At 41.9% G+C, this 16,042-nt stretch overlaps 1 protein-coding gene across 4 annotated transcripts in view; it reads right to left on the bottom strand.

Moving 5' to 3' along the window:
* Window positions 1-16,042, bottom strand: part of man1b1b (mannosidase, alpha, class 1B, member 1b) — a 47,923-nt gene that overhangs the window by 23,442 nt on the left and 8,439 nt on the right. For 3 of the 4 annotated variants that reach the window (XM_079690228.1, XM_079690230.1, XM_079690229.1), the window contains 3 exons: window positions 15,735-15,853; window positions 15,543-15,652; window positions 15,139-15,318 (listed from right to left, as the gene is read on the bottom strand). In XM_079690228.1, the coding sequence (XP_079546354.1) occupies window positions 15,139-15,318; window positions 15,543-15,652; window positions 15,735-15,853 (409 nt within the window). The remainder of the gene's footprint in view (window positions 1-15,138; window positions 15,319-15,542; window positions 15,653-15,734; window positions 15,854-16,042) is intronic. The other variant, XM_079690227.1, reaches the window with a different exon arrangement.

The raw sequence follows: 16,042 nt of genomic DNA on the forward strand, positions 1-16,042 counted from the left end.
CATCACTCCATCCAAGTCAGACAAAGCTCTCGGACAGAAAGCAATGACTTTATTCAAGTAATGCAGCGACAAAACGAAATCACTGAAATGCTAATGAAGGAGCAACGCTTAACATTACTCCCATCCAGAGAAATACCCATCTTTAAAGGAGAGCCATTACAGTACCTTTCATTCATCAGGATGTTCGAACATACAATAGAAGATAAAACTGAGAATTACAAAGACAGGCTGTTCTTTCTAGAGCAGTATACAGAAGGCCAAGCTAAAGACTTGGTCAAAAGTTGCCAATACATGGATTCTAAAAAGGGCTTTTTGGAAGCCAAAAGACTGCTCCAAGAGAACTATGGACATCAACTCTTAATCGCAGCAGCTTGTTTGGACAAAATGTTGAACTGGAATGCCATCAAGAGTGAAGATAGAAAAGCACTGCATTCTTATGCTATCTTTCTTCGTGGATGTTGCAACACAATGGAAGATGTTGCGTTTTTGGATGAAATGAATAGCACATCAAACATGAGAAATGTGATCATGAAACTCCCATTTAAACTGAGGGAAAAGTGGAGAACAACTGCATATGCATATTATGAACACAATAAGACAAGAGCAAAGTTTCCAATATTGGTCGACTTCATTGAAAAGCATGCACGCATTGTATCAGACCCCATGTTTGGAGACATACAGGATGTCATGCCAAAAAGGGATATTAAAGTGTACAAATCACCCACTAATAAGCCTGCTCATGGTTATAAGGGAAGTAGTTTTGTTACTGTGACAACCCCCGGAGTCAATGAAGAGCAAAAACCTTTCCAAAACATCAATTCAGACCATAACGTGTATTTTGTGCAGGAGAACACATCTCTGAAACATGTAAGATGAACAAAACATCTCACAATGAAAAGATTGACTGCTTAAAAGCACAAAGAATTTGCTTTGGCTGTCTAACGAAAGGACATCTAAGCAAAGACTGTCAGAAAAGAATGAAATGTGAGGTTTGTTCAATGAAACATCCAACAACATTGCACATCTACAAGAAAAGGATTGAACAAAAAGACAGCTCTGATAAATGCACCCAAGCAGCTTCTGTAAGCAGTGCATTAGTCTCTTTAAATGGCAGAAACCACACTGGGGCCGGTGGGCAACAAACCCTACCAATTATCCCAGTTCAAATAAAGTTGTCAAACTCGAACCAGACTGTGCAGACTTACGTATTTATGGATCAGGGAAGCACTGCAAGTTTTTGTACTGAAGCCCTTCAACAAGATTTGCATGCCAAAGCCAAGAGAACAAAAATCCTCTTAAAAACAATGGGTCAGGAGAAAATGATTGACACTTCCTTTGTCAAAGGTCTTGAAGTGAGTTGCATCTAAGGCAATGATTTTTATCAGCTGCCTAAAGTCTACACACAAGAGGAGATTCCTGCTTGAAAAGAGCAAATTCCCACTCAAGAGACCATAAATAAATGGAAATATCTAAGAGAGATTAAGTTGCCTGAATTGGATTGTGAAATCGGGTTGCTTATAGGAAGAAATGCATCAAAGCTAATGGAGCCGTGGAAAATAATAAACAGTCAAAATGGAGGACCCTTTGCTGTTAAGTCAGTCCTAGGTTGGGTTGTGAATGGAATGAATCAGGAAACCACTGAATCTGAGAATACTTCATGTGCTGTTGTTAATCGGATATCAGTGACACATTTAAGTGAGCTTCATGACTTTCCAGAGAAAGGTTGTGATGAGAAGAAAGAGATGTCAGTGGAAGACAAACCATTTTTAAAGATCATGTCAGATTCAGCTCAAATCAAAGATGGACATTATCAGCTGGAACTTCCATTTAAAACAGAAGAATATCATGATGCCAAACAATCGCAAACTTGCAGAGCAGAGAGCATAATCATTCAAAAGGAAATTCAAAAGGAACAAAGTTTTCCATGATGAATATAAAACATTATTGGAGGCTGTGCTAGCAAAAGGTCACGCTCAGCCACTGCCCCAAGAGCAGCTCAAACCTGAGAGTGGAAAGGTGTGGTACATACCACCTCATGGGGTTGATCACCCAAAGAAGGCCAAGATTCGTGTGGTGTTTGATTGTTCTGCATCTTATCAAGGATATTCATTGAATGACAAGCTTATTCAGGGTCCCAATCTTACCAACACGCTACTTGGTGCGCTCATTCGATTCAGACAAGAACAGATAGCTTTCATGGCTGATGTCGAGGGGATGTATCATCAGTTCAAGGTGGCTCCTGCCCATCAGGATTATCTTCGCTTTCTTTGGTGGCCAGGAGGAGATGTCAGTGTACCTCTCGCTGAGTACAGGATGACAGCACATCTATTTGGCGCCACTTTATCAGCAAGTTGTGCAACCTATGCTCTCACTAAAACCGCTGAAGACAACAAAGATGATTTCTCTGCAGAAGCTGTTGACACCGTCGGAAGACATTTCTATGTTGACGACTGCTTAAAATCTGTCGCTTCTGCTGATCAAGCTGTGAAGTTATGTGAAGAACTCAAGGATCTTTGTGCAAAGGGAGGTTTTAATCTGACAAAGTGGACAAGCAACAGTAAAACTGTGCTGGCCTCCATCCTAAAGAGTGAAAAACCCAAAGATGTAAAAAACCTGGAATTAGAGACCCAAGACAATCGTCCAATAGAAAGAGCCCTAGGGATACAGTGGCATGTGGAGGAAGATGTTTTCAAGTTTCAAGTCTGCTTAAAATCTGAACCAGCCACAAGGAGAGGCATCCTTTCAACAGTCTGCTCTGTGTATGACCCACTTGGATTTCTTTCACCATTTATCTTCACTGCAAAGCATGTCCTACAAGAGTCGTGCAAACTCAATTGTGGGTGGGACGAAGAAATCCCGGAGGCTCTCAAGAAACAGTGGCAAAGATGGCTCATGGGATTAAAGCGGATAGAAAGCTTCAAGATTGATCGATGTATCAAACCAAAGAATTATGGACAAATTAATTCTGCACAATTGCACCGTTTCAGTGATGCAAGCGAGATTGGATATGGTGTTGTCACCTATCTTAAGATGACAAATGAAGATGAAGACGTTCACATATCCTTCATGTCAGGAAAGTCACGTGTCGTGCCTCTGAAAAAGGTCACTGTCCCAAGATTGGAGCTCACAGCAGCAGTACTGGCAGTACGCATGGACAAGATGATCAGAACCGAGCTGCAAATCCCATTATGCAAATCTGTCTTCTGGACTGACAGTACATCTGTTCTGAGATACATCATGAATGAAACGCTAAGGTTTCAGAAATTTGTAGCCAATAGAATAAGTCTGATCAGAGAAGCAACAGCAACATCACAGTGGAAATACATCAACACTAAACTGAATCCAGCAGATTATGCGTCTCGGGGATTGGCAGCAGAATCGTTCCTGAAATGTGAGACTTGGATAAATGGTCCATTGTTTCTGAAAAAACCTGAGGACAAATGGCCTGAGTTTCCGGACGCACTTAAAATGGTCAATGACAGCTATCCTGATGATCCAGAGGTGAAGAAGGAAAAATTCAACGTGAACCCAACCATTGCAACTGACCTAAATGCCACAAGCAAGCTAGTGCATCACTACTCTGATTGGAGGAAACTGAAAAGAGCAGTTGCATGGTTCCTTCAAGTAAAACATATCTTGCTGCTTTTAAGTAAGAAGAGGAAGGAAGTTACTTCTACTCAAGCAAAAGAACCAAATCGAATAAAGCTGATTGAGAAGGAGATGAGTGTTTAAAGACTCTATGAGAGGTCTCACACTCTAAGGATAACTTGGATAAGGCTGAAGCAGCATTGTTGTGTTTCTGTCAAAAACAGGCTTTTCCAGAGGAAGTGGAAACTTTGAAAGGGGGAAAACCTATCTGTTGGAGCCAATTTGCTTTGGGTTGTGCACGGGGTTTATCTGTCTGTGTCTGTGTGTCTGTGTGTGTGTGTGTGTGTGTGTGTGTGTGTGTGTGTGTGTGTGTGTGTGTGTGTGTGTGTGTGTGAACGCATCATCGTCTAATATGCGCACCTGGGAGCACGGGAGGTAATTAAGCTATATATGTGGGCACAGGTGATCAGTTGGGATGAGAGGTTAGAGAGGAAGCCACACGTTTTTCAACCGTGTTGACCGTGTGCGTGATTATGTTTTAACCAAGATTTTAGATAGGCCTTTGTAAAAGAACATTTGAACGTTGTATAAAGAAATAAAGCATTACAAATGACGTCATGGTGGACCTCATCCTTCACCACAACACGCGTTGGGAACTGACTGCTAACCTCCATGAGTCGGCCTAAAGCGCCTGCCACTCAAAGTGATAAAGAGAGTGGGCTCGGTAAAAGACAGCCTAAACTCACTGTTAAAGCATTGGAATTAAAAATAGCATCAATTCAGCATGAAAGGAATTCAAGGATAAAGAAACTGCATAAATTAACAAAGGATGTTGAACAATTGATACTTTCAAGCCAAAATGTGCCTGAGGTGGAATCCATGTGTGAAATGTTTGTGAAAACAATGATGGAATTAAATTAGTTGCATGAGTCACTGAAACCATTAATACCAGAGGATGAAGTTATAAAACAAAATGAATGGTTTGAAACACGAACACGAATGATGATGTGGTAAATGTCAATGCTGCAACCAAAACTAAGGTGGTTATGATGATATCTGTCCAAATGACAGCATTTCTAATGTAAGCGGAATAACATGCTCATCAGCTGGCCGCTCCAGCCACAGGTCCAACATGTCATCCATCTCGTCTGCATGTATCAAGGCGGAGGCTGAAGCGGCTGCTCTCAGTGCTATGGCGGCTATCCTCAAAGAAAAACATGCACTGGAGTGTGAAGGGCTTAGCCTCGCAGCAGCCAGAAAGTGTGAAGAGGACAGCCTCGCAGCAGCCAGAAAATGTGAAGAGGAGCAGATCAGACAACGCAAGGAGTGGCTTGAATTGCAAAGTGGAATTGCTGCCTATACCGCAAAGTCCAATGTGCTCAGGTACAGAGGATCTGAGGTTCAAAGCTCAAGGGCTGATTCAAATGGAATGAATTCATATCTAGACAGAGCCAAAAGGAAAATCTCTCTTAGACCCTCTGCTACAGAATTCATCCCACAAGGTTCAGAAGGTCAGTTCAACCCCTCACCAACAGGGGGCAGCAGAGCTGTAGTGTCAGTGGAGACTCTGCACAAGGATGCAAACTTGCAGTTCCATAATCCTGCAGAAGAGGATAAGAACTTTGCTCTGTCAATGGGTGCGCGCCCCAAAGATTCAAACCAGCAGTTGCATCATCCATCAGTAGGTGGCAAAACTCTATTGCCTATGGAGGCATTCACAGCCACAACAATACCAGAAGGAAATGGATCTAAAGCCTATGAACTCAATCCCACGTCATCTCAGATATGTCAGCAGACATTCTCTGCCACACAAGTCACTCATGATCTTGACACACATTTGGTGCAGGAAACCAACCGACATACGGGTTCAGTGCAAAGTAACGTGAATCAAGGCAACATTATCAACATCATGCAAAGGCAAAATGATATCACAGCTCTGTTGGTGCAGCAAGAGTCAACATTGTCACTGCCACCAAGAGAAATACCAATCTTTGATGGAGACCCTTTGGAGTATAGTGCATTCATACGAGCATTTGAACATGGAGTGAAAGGAAAGACTGCTAACAATGTTGATTGCCTTTACTTTTTGGAACAATACACCAAGGGACAACCCAAGGAACTGGTTAAAAGCTGTCAACACATGCCACCCGACAGGGGATACCAAAGAGCAAAGACACTTTTGAGAGAACGCTTTGGAGTCAACAAATAATAGCCACTGCATACATGGAGAAAGCGCTTGGATGGACACCAGTGAAAGCAGAGGATGTTAAGGCTTTGCAAGCTTTTTCTTTGTTTCTCCGTGTTTGCTGCAATGCCATGGAGGACATAAGCTACATGTCAGAGATGAATATGCCAACTAACATGCGGGCTATGATCTTAAAATTGCCCTACAAAATGAGGGAAAGATGGAGAAACCTTGCTTACGAGCTACAGGAGAGGCAACATCGTCAAGCAAGTTTCAGCGATATTGTCAAGTTTGTTGAGCGACAAGTATCTATTGTCTCTGATCCGCTGTTTGTAAACATTCAAGACACATCCATCTCTTCAACAAAATACATAAGTGGAAACAACATATCACAGCCTCCAGAAAGGAAGCAGTTTTGCTACTTCTGTTGAAGCTGTCAATCATGGAACTGCACCTGAAAAGCAAAAGGAGAATAGCCTACCGTATAGGCCAAGAAGGATATCTTGTCTGCTGTGTGAAGAGTTGGAGACATTCTATAAAATGGAGAGGATGATGCACACAGAGAAAATTAGTTTTCTGAAAGAAAAGGGAGCTTGTTTTGGTTGTTTAGCTGTTGGACACATGAGTAAGGACTGGCACAGCCGCCTGTACTGCCAAGTGTGTAATTTAAAACATCCCACCATCCTCCACATCCATTCACAGAGAAAGGAGGTCTCATCAGAGGACATACAGCAAGAAACATCAACAGAGGATCACAAAGTTTCTACCAAAACATGTGGCCATATTGGGGCTGGAGGACAGGATTGTGCCTTGCCCATTGTGCCCATTCAGATCAAGGCTACCAGCACAGTGATAAACACTTATGCCTTCCTGGATCCTGGTAGCACGGCCACCTTTTGCTCAAAGCGACTGATGAGGGAGCTTAAGATGAGAGGAAGAGAATCCAAATTCCTGTTGAGAACAATGAATTAGGAAAAGCTTGTGGATAGTCACATCATTTCTGGGTTGGAGGTGGCTGCACTCAACAGTAACAATTACTATGAGCTACCTGATGTGTTCACACAAACTGTAATGCCTGTGACTCGTGACAACATTCCAAAACAGGAAGAGTTAAGTGCATGGCACCACTTAAACTCTGTGAAACTTCCTCTCATTGACGCTGACGTGGAGCTGCTAATTGGAGCTAATGCCTCAAAACTCATGGAACCATGGGAGGTGGTGAGCAGCAATGATGATGATGGACCTTATGCTGTCAGAACCCTGCTAGGATGGGTTGTCAATGGACTGCTGAGAGCAGACCGCCAAATTGTAAACAGCTGTCCCACCATTGCAGTTAATCAAATACCATTAACCAGCTTGGAGGAACTGCTGGTAAAGCAATACAACCACGACTTAAATGAAAGATCAGTTGATGAAAAGCCAGAAATGTCCAGAAAAGATCTTACGTTTTGGGAAATCATGAAAAGTTCCGCCAACCTCACTGATGGAAATTACAGTCTGAAATTCCCTTTCAGAGAAGAAAAAGTGTCAAAGCCAAACAATCGCCATGTTGCTGAGCAAAGGGCTCTGTGTCTTAAAAGGAAATTCAAGAAAAATGCAACACTTAACGAGGAGTATGTCAACTTTCTGAACGATGTCATACAAAAGAGCTATGCAGAAAGAGTGCCTGAACAGCAACTGGAAGGCAGAAAAGGAAAAGTCTGGTACATCCCACATCATGGCGAGCATCAGCCTAAAAAGGGGACCTTGAGAGTTGTGTCTGATTGCAGCGCAAGCTTTAAAAAGGGACATCACTGAACAGCAAGCTACTGCTGCAAAACCTGTGCAGATTAAGCCACAGCTGGGATGATCAAATACTACAAACGAATCAGCTGCAGTGGGTGAAATGGCTGGAAGACCTTCAAAAGCTAAGCATGTTCAGTGTGCCAAGGTGTATCAAACCTAAAGATTTTGGACAGGCCACAAGTGCCCAACCTGTGAGCATGGATACGGCACAGTTTCATACCTGCGGTTGCAAAATGAACGGAAGGACTTTCATCTAGCTTTCCTGCTAGGAAAAGCACAAGTTGCTCCAGTAAAGACAGTGACAATCCCGAGAATGGAATTAACAGCTGCTGTGCTTGCAGTGCGAGTTGACAAGATGCTGAGAGCTGAGCTGCAGCTAGAGTTGAAAGGTTCAACCTTCTGGACGGATAGCACAACTGTACTGAAATACATTAGGAATGAAACAAAGCGTTTTCACACCTTCGTGGCCAATAGGATTTCTGCTATAAGAGATGCCACTGATATTTCACAATGGAGGTACGTTGGTACGAAGCAAAATCCAGAAGATGAGGCATCTCGTGGCATGAAAGCTGAGTATCTTCCTACTGGCAGCAGATGGATCCGGGAGTACCATTGTTACAGGAACGTCAACGGTGGACAAAGGACAAGAGGAGTTTCGTCACAGGAGACATCGTCATCGTTGCAGACTCTACTGCCCCCGTGGATCTTGGTTGCTAGGGAAAATACTGCAGACCTTTCCTGACGCACATGGACTGGTGCGGTCTGATAAAGTCCAGACAAAATGCAGTATACTGGAATGACCAGTCACCAAGATCTGTCTTCTCCAGGAAGCTGAATGAAGAACTGACATAGATCCCTATGTTCGGATTACTTTTTCCCTTTTTGGACACTTTTTGACTGACAGTATGGACTGAGACACTTTCGTGCTCTTTACTAATAATTGACTCCACTGGTGTTTTGGTGTAATTGTCACCTTATTATACAGTCACAATTAGGGGCCGGTGTGTTGGAGCCAATTTGCTTTGGGTTGTGCACGGGGTTTGTCTGTGTGTGTGTGTAAACGCGTCATCGTCTAATCTGCGCACCTGGGAGCACGGGAGGTAATTAAGCTATATATGTGGGCACAGGTGATCAGTTGGGATGAGAGGTTAGAGAGGAAGCCACATGTTTTTCAACCGTGTTGACCGTGTCTGAGCGTGTGCGTGATTGTTATGTTTTAACCAAGATGTTAGATAGGCCTTTGTTTAAGAACATTTTAACGTTGTATTAAGAAATAAAGCATTACAAATGACGTCATGGTGGACCTCATCCTTCACCACAACATGCGTTGGGAACTCTGACTGCTAACCTCCATGAGTGGCCTTTTTTGATGAGCGATCGCCGCTACACTATCAAAGGAAGTAGTACACTGTATAAATTGGATCCAGTGTATGAGAATGAACTGATAAAGGTTGGAGGAAGGCTAAATAAAATGGCAATGCCTGAGGAAGCAAAGCACCCAACCATTCTTGGAAAACACCACCATGTCTCTAAAACCATACTTCGAGATATTCATCAACAAGTTGGTCACAGTGGAAGGAATCATATGTTATCTGGGTTAAGACAAAAATACTGGATACCATGTGCCAATGCATTAGCCAGAAAAATAATATCTGAATGTACTGTGTGCAGACGCATGCATGGAAATGCAGGAGAACAAAAAATGTCAGATCTGTCAAAAGACAGAATTACACCAGAACTACCACCATTCACATATGTTGGAGTGGATTACTTTGGCCCACTGGAAGTGAAAAGAGGACGAAGCATTGTGAAATGATATGGAGTTATCTTTACCTGTCTAACAACCAGAGCGTAGAACTTGGAAGTAGCTCATTCGTTAGATACAGATTCATGCATTAGTGCCTGCATAGGTTTCATCAGCAGAAGAGGACAAGTATTGGAGATGAGGTCAGACAATGGGACTCATTTTGTTGCCGCTGAAAGAGAACTGAAGGAATCTATAAAAGAGTGGAATCTGAGCAAAATAGAACAAGTCCTCCAGCAAAGGGATGTGAAATGGACCTTCAATCCTCCTTACGGAGCACATCATGGCGGAGTATGGGAAAGACTAATCCGGCTTGTAAAGAAAATTCTGCTCTCCATCACAAAACAACAAGCACTTGATGACGAAAGCCTTTCAACAGTTCTGTGTGAAGTTGAAGGAATTCTCAACAGCCAACCAATAACTACAGTGTCAAATGATCCAAATGACTTGGAACCACTCACACCAAACCATTTGCTGCAGCTCAAGGTCAAACCTTTGTTGCCCCCAGGCTTATTCCATCAGAAAGACACATACTCAAGACGCCGCTGGCTATGACAGTACATAGCTAATTTGATTTGGACCAGATGGATCAAAGAATATCTATCACTTTTGCAAGAAAGACAGCAATGGAATCACATTAAAAAGGAAATTCATACCTGGAGACATCGTAATAATCATGGATTCAAATGCACCTCGTGGATCCTGGTTAATGGCAAGAGTTATGGAGACGCGTCCTGGATCTGGAGGACTGATTCAGAGTGTTCTTCTTAAGACAGGGCTCAACGCTAACTTTTAAAAGTGGTTGCCAGGCTGGCAACCAGGCATCAGCAAAACTGAAAATACGGTTGCCATTTTTAGTCACCTTATATTTTAAATAATTAAGATACTATACAGTTATACATCAACTTAATAATGAAAATGTGACAAAAGAATGTTCAAATGCTTAAAATAAGTAATTAACACAATTATTTGAAACTAAAGTGGTAGTAAACTTGTCCACCCTCAATTGCTGGTATACTAAATACCAGTAGTGCAGCTGGTGTCAATTTTCTTCACAGATCCCTCAAACATGAATTGAGCAAGTCACTAGTTTATTGGTCATCCGTTATCTCCCTTTCAAATGTGGGTTCTCTTGACCTTTGTGCTGACCCCCACCATAGATCCGTTGGCCCTTCAGCATTGAAGTCTTGGATTGGCAGGACTAATACATTTCTAATGTTAAAAAAATGAAAAAGCATTCACAGACAATAATTAGATATTAATAATTAATACTGTAAATTACCTTTAATATGTTTAACTATATTTAAAATGTGTTACCTTTTTATAGAAGTGATTATATTTGTATGCCAATATTTTCCTATGGTAAAGTTTTGTTTTGCACTTTTATTTTGGTAGTAATAAGGTCGGGACTCTTATTCTGAAGGAACTTTTACCGGAAGTGAATGCACAACGTAGCAGAATGTACAGTTGCAAGAAAAAGTATGTGAACCCTTTGGAACTACCTTGATTTCTGCATAAATTGGTCATAAAATGTGTTCTGATCTTCATCTAAGTCAGAACAATAGACAAACACAGTCTGCTTAAGCTAAAACCACACAAACAATTATATGTTTTTATTGAACACACCATGTAAAGATTCACAGTGCAGGGTGGAATAAGTATGTGAACCCTTGGATTTAATAACTGGTTGACCCTCCTTTGGCAGCAATAACCTCAACCAAACGTTTCCTATAGTTGCATATCAGACCTGCACAACGTTCAGGAGGAATTTTGGACCATTCCTCTTTACAAAACTGTTTCAGTTCAGCAATATTCTTGGGATGTCTGGTCTGAATTGCTCTCCTGAGTTCATGCCAGAGCATCTCAATTTGGTTGAGGTCAGGACTCTGACTGGGCCACTCCAGAAGGCGTATTTTCTTCTGTTGAAGCCATTCTGTTGTTGATTTACTTCTGTGTTTTGGGTCGTTGTCCTGTTGCATCACCCATCTTCTGTTGAGCTTCAATTGGTGGACAGATGGCCTTAAGTTCTCCAGCAAAATGTCTTGATAAACTTGAGAATTCATTTTTCCGTCGATGATGGCAATCTGTCCAGGCCCTGAGGCAGCAAAGAAGCCCCAAACCATGACGCTCCATCCACCATACTTCACAGTTGGGATGAGGTTTTGATGTTGGTGTGCTGTGCCTTTTTTTCTCCACACATAGCGTTGTGTGTTCCTTCCAAACAACTCAACTTTGGTTTCATCTGTCCACAGAATATTTAGCCAGTAGTGCTGTGGAACATCCAGGTGCTCTTTTGCAAACTTCAAACGTGCAGCAATGTTTTTTTTGGACAGCAGTGGCTTCCTCCATTTTATGACCAACTTATGCAGGAATCCAGGTAATTCCAAAGGGTTCACATACTTTTTCTTTCAACTGTACATATATATTTCACCTCCCAAGACTTTACACATTTCCTCTTTGCTTTTCATTCGGGTTCATTTTGCGACTTATCATTTGAATCACTTTGAACATTCGTTTGAGATGTTGATGGGTTGGCCGAACATTTTAACCCACAGTCAAACAACTTAATTTGCGTCGCCATTTTTTGTAAAACAAACACACGGTGCACAGCGCACGCGAGTAAACGTGCATCGCTTTCCGGCTCCGTAATCACACCAATGCATGTGCAACTTAAAGAGCAACTTCCAGGTTAAAGACACCTGTGAATAAATGTGTAGGAAAAAGATGAATACACTAGATTTTTTTTTTAAATATACAGAAATATACACTACAGTGACATCTGGCGTCGTTTTTGTATGAAATGTTCCCTTCCGCATAAAAAAGCCTCCCCACGTGACCTCCCGCGTGTGACGTAACAAAGGGGAAACAAGGGGGAGAGCGGCCGGTGTAACGTATTAATAAACATGGATCCCAATGCTAGTTTCGACACAGAAGACACAGAAGAAGTTGAACATGAATATTCAAATGCATATGACGGACCACAACCTTATAATTATGAGCCTACTAGGCGTCCAAGAGACCAGGAGCAGCCAAGGATTAGAAGAAATAACGGCCATCGGAGAGAAATTGAGCTGTGGTGTGAGGAGAACCAGTGGAGAACTGGGCAGCTATCTTGGTGAGTGACCGTCGTTAGCTACAGAATGTTAGCTAACGTCACATAACAACATTGTGAAGTTAGCTATCATATATCAGGCTATAACTAAAGTAGCATTGATAATATAGTAACGTTACTGGCAAGACTGTTGACACTGATCCATAACAGAAACTAATGCCAAAGTATCAGCCGTATCTCGCGTTACCTAATGCAACTCCACACTACGGTGCTGTGTACCGGAGGGGAGACGCGAGATACGGCTGATACTTGACGATCTGGCGGAGAAAGGTTGTGGAGCCTCCGTTGATATGCCGATGTAAATGGCTTGAATGAAAGCAGGTGTGTAGTCGGGGAGGGTGCACAGCTGATTTCAGCAGGTGAGTGGAGGTTGAGCCGGGAGCCAGGAGTGAAAGCCACCACGCACACACAAACAACACAGACAGGGGGAAACAAACAAACAGAAAGGAGACGGCTGGAGCAGTACAGCCACCACAGCGTTATCTAATGCAACTCCACACTGCGTCTTACGGTGCCGTGTACCGGAGGGGAGAGAGAGAGAGCAGCGAATGGGGGGGGGGGGGGGGGGAGAGAGATGTAATACGGTTTCCTGATAAAGCTGTGGAGAGTATGTGCTGTGGATAATAACGCTAGCTCCGGCCCTTTTGCCGTGAGGGAAACTGTGGACTCGATGTCCTGACAGGCTGGTATTTGTGCAACCTGCACAAACACAATACTGCACCATGATTACAAATGGTGAAATACAATGTAAAATTACCGAAAAATACCAGCTCACTAAAACACAACCGCTCAACTCAACTACTAACTATACCCACGGTCAGAGCGGAGATGTTTCCCCTTTGTGATGTAATATGACGCGTTTGACGTATGACCTTAAAAAAAAAGCAGTTTTTAAGAGCAGAGCTCAAAATTGCTCCTTTCCCTCTGAATTCCTGCCCTTATGTCTCGTAAAACATATCAAATCCTACATTCACTTTTTTAATTGTAATTTTCAAGCAAGTTTAAGCATAAATGTAAAAAAAAAAAAAAACCTGCAAGATGCTCTTTAAGTATCAGGTTCCGACTGGTCACAACAATAATTAAATATCACTCTTAATACAACAAATAATTAACATTTATCTATTTTGGGGAACTCATTTAGCTGTTTGCTGTCCTTATTTCTTCATGTTAAAAAGTAAGACAAAAACCAACACGCTGGAAAGACCAATAAGTAAAATATGCCTACTGGTGCCTGCCTTAGAATAAGGAAATAACTGAAGATGGACAATTAAGACACCCTGTCTATCTCAAATAGAATATGAAGATTGACTTTGTCTGGATCTTTTTGAATTTTTGTTTATTTTTATTAAAGATGCCCATAACAATAGGGGCCGGTATGTTAGAGCCAATATTTTTGATTTGATAAGTGTAGAGGCTAAGCCAACGCTTTAAGCCTCTGAGGATCCGCTTTCTGGGTGTAATTGACGCATACAAGATTGCTGCCGAATAAAGGTCAGAAACCAAGTTTCCAGTTTGAAACAGTCCATTTATTTCCATTTTACTGGTTTCCATTTTACTTGCTTCTTTCCATATTCACCACACGATATTACCGTTTACACAATACCTTTGCTTTGCTTGTAATCCCGTGTTTGTGTGTGCTCTTTGTGTGTGCTCCGTGTGTGGTCAAAAACTGTTTGGCCTTCCGGCGGAACCTCTCACCACCAAACATAGGTTCCTACCTTTATACCCACAGAAGTTAATTGGCTCCTACAATAAGAAAGGCCACCTAATTGTGACGTCTAGTCAACGCACTATAAAGGACTACAATTCCCACGGCGCCTGTGCTAACGCCACAGTGTTGGGCAACCTGTTGAGAGACGCCGTCGAAGAACAGTTTTTTTAACCGTAACGTACTCGTACCGTACACATACATAAAAACCGTACAAGTACCATTTAAGTTGTGAAGTTATAAGCATTATCACGAAAGAAAGAATACCTAAGTTGTTTGTTTTATTTGAGTTTTGCCTATTTATTTTGAATATTGTAAAGGCCTATTTTTCTTTGTTGCATGTGCAAAAGTTTGTTATTTTATTTTGAGCAAACACATCGCAACATCTTCAAAACCATTGGAGGCCAAGCAACACTTCAAACTGTGAGTAATTTAAGGAAAGAAACAAGTTAGAACTGTCTGTTTAAGGCGTCTAGTGGCTTGATGGAAAAACAAGGAAGGAAGCCACGACATTGTTAAAAAACTCACGTGACGGACAAATCTGTGTGGAATTAAATGGTTGCCACCATATTATTATAATGAATGAAATACTCTTGGAAATGAATGGATACGAGCGGATGTGAATCGTGAGTTTACAAATCACGGACTTCATAGTGAACAAGGAAGGACCGCATTGACTTTCTAGTGGCTTGATGGAAAAACAAGGAAGGAAGCCACGACAGTATCCAATACCCATTCTTTCAGTATGCTACAATATGAATGATGCGAACAGCAGGGTTGTGTCTTCCAATCGCTGCAAGCATTGTGTTTTTCTCTCCCAATTTTCAACCTTTCTAGCATACAGGAGATGAGTATTTAATCCTTAGAAGATGATTGGGTGGTTGTGGGGTTTATCTGTCAGTTATGACTAGTGGACAGTAACATTTTAAAGTTGAAAGTCACAAAGCTCAGTCTACCTTCTTTAAGGCCAAGGATCCACATGGTGTCCAGGGCATCGATAAGCGTCAAACCCAAACCGAACCACTCGCTGTAGGACTTGGAGAGGGGCCGAAGCTCATCGTGGCCCCAAGCAAAGTCTTTATAACCCTGCCATGCATGTCTGAAAGCGTCCTTCACAGCCTCCAACAAGCTAGCTTCTGAAACACACAACACACACAAGAGGCCTAGTTATTATCCCATCCCAGTATACACAATCTTTCAGAAACAAGTGTAAGAAGTGTGCCATCTTTATTTAGATTATAATGATAATCTGAAGTTGATGTTTGAATTCATTGTCACCATTAGAAATGATTCCAATATCGTGATGGAAATGTTTTTCCTTTGTTAAATGTGATCAAGTGGGAAAACAAACAGCAGGAACCTGACTGGTTTGAAGATCCAGATTTATGGTTGGCAAGTAAATGATCCTTACTTTCCCCATCCTTGGCTTCTACTGTGTCCTTATCAGTATCAACCAGTGCACCTCGCCAGCTAAAAGGCACCAGAGGAATAAAAGATCAATTATACAAATATGTAAACTAACTGTTAGTTGTGATCATACGCCAACACTCACCTGATGACCCCCTCTTCCTCCCCTTTTTCTTTCTTTTCCTCCACTGTGACTGTACCGTTGCCCTTCTTCTGAAGACGATTCTGAAGGATGGGCGGCCCTCTCTTGTTGGATAATTCCTTCTGTGACAAATTATGAAATGAAGAACTTATTTTGACCTTTGAAATCTTGAACTTCATTCAAGGAAGTTATTAAACAGAAAAAATGGATTCTGTGATGTAATTCAAAAGGTACCAAGTGTACACATTTACTATGTATTTCACCAATTAATATGTTTGTACCAGTACTTTTATTATCACAGTAACAGAGTA

Source organism: Notothenia rossii (assembly GCF_949606895.1).
Source record: "Notothenia rossii genome assembly, chromosome: 6".
Lineage (NCBI taxonomy): Eukaryota > Metazoa > Chordata > Actinopteri > Perciformes > Nototheniidae > Notothenia > Notothenia rossii.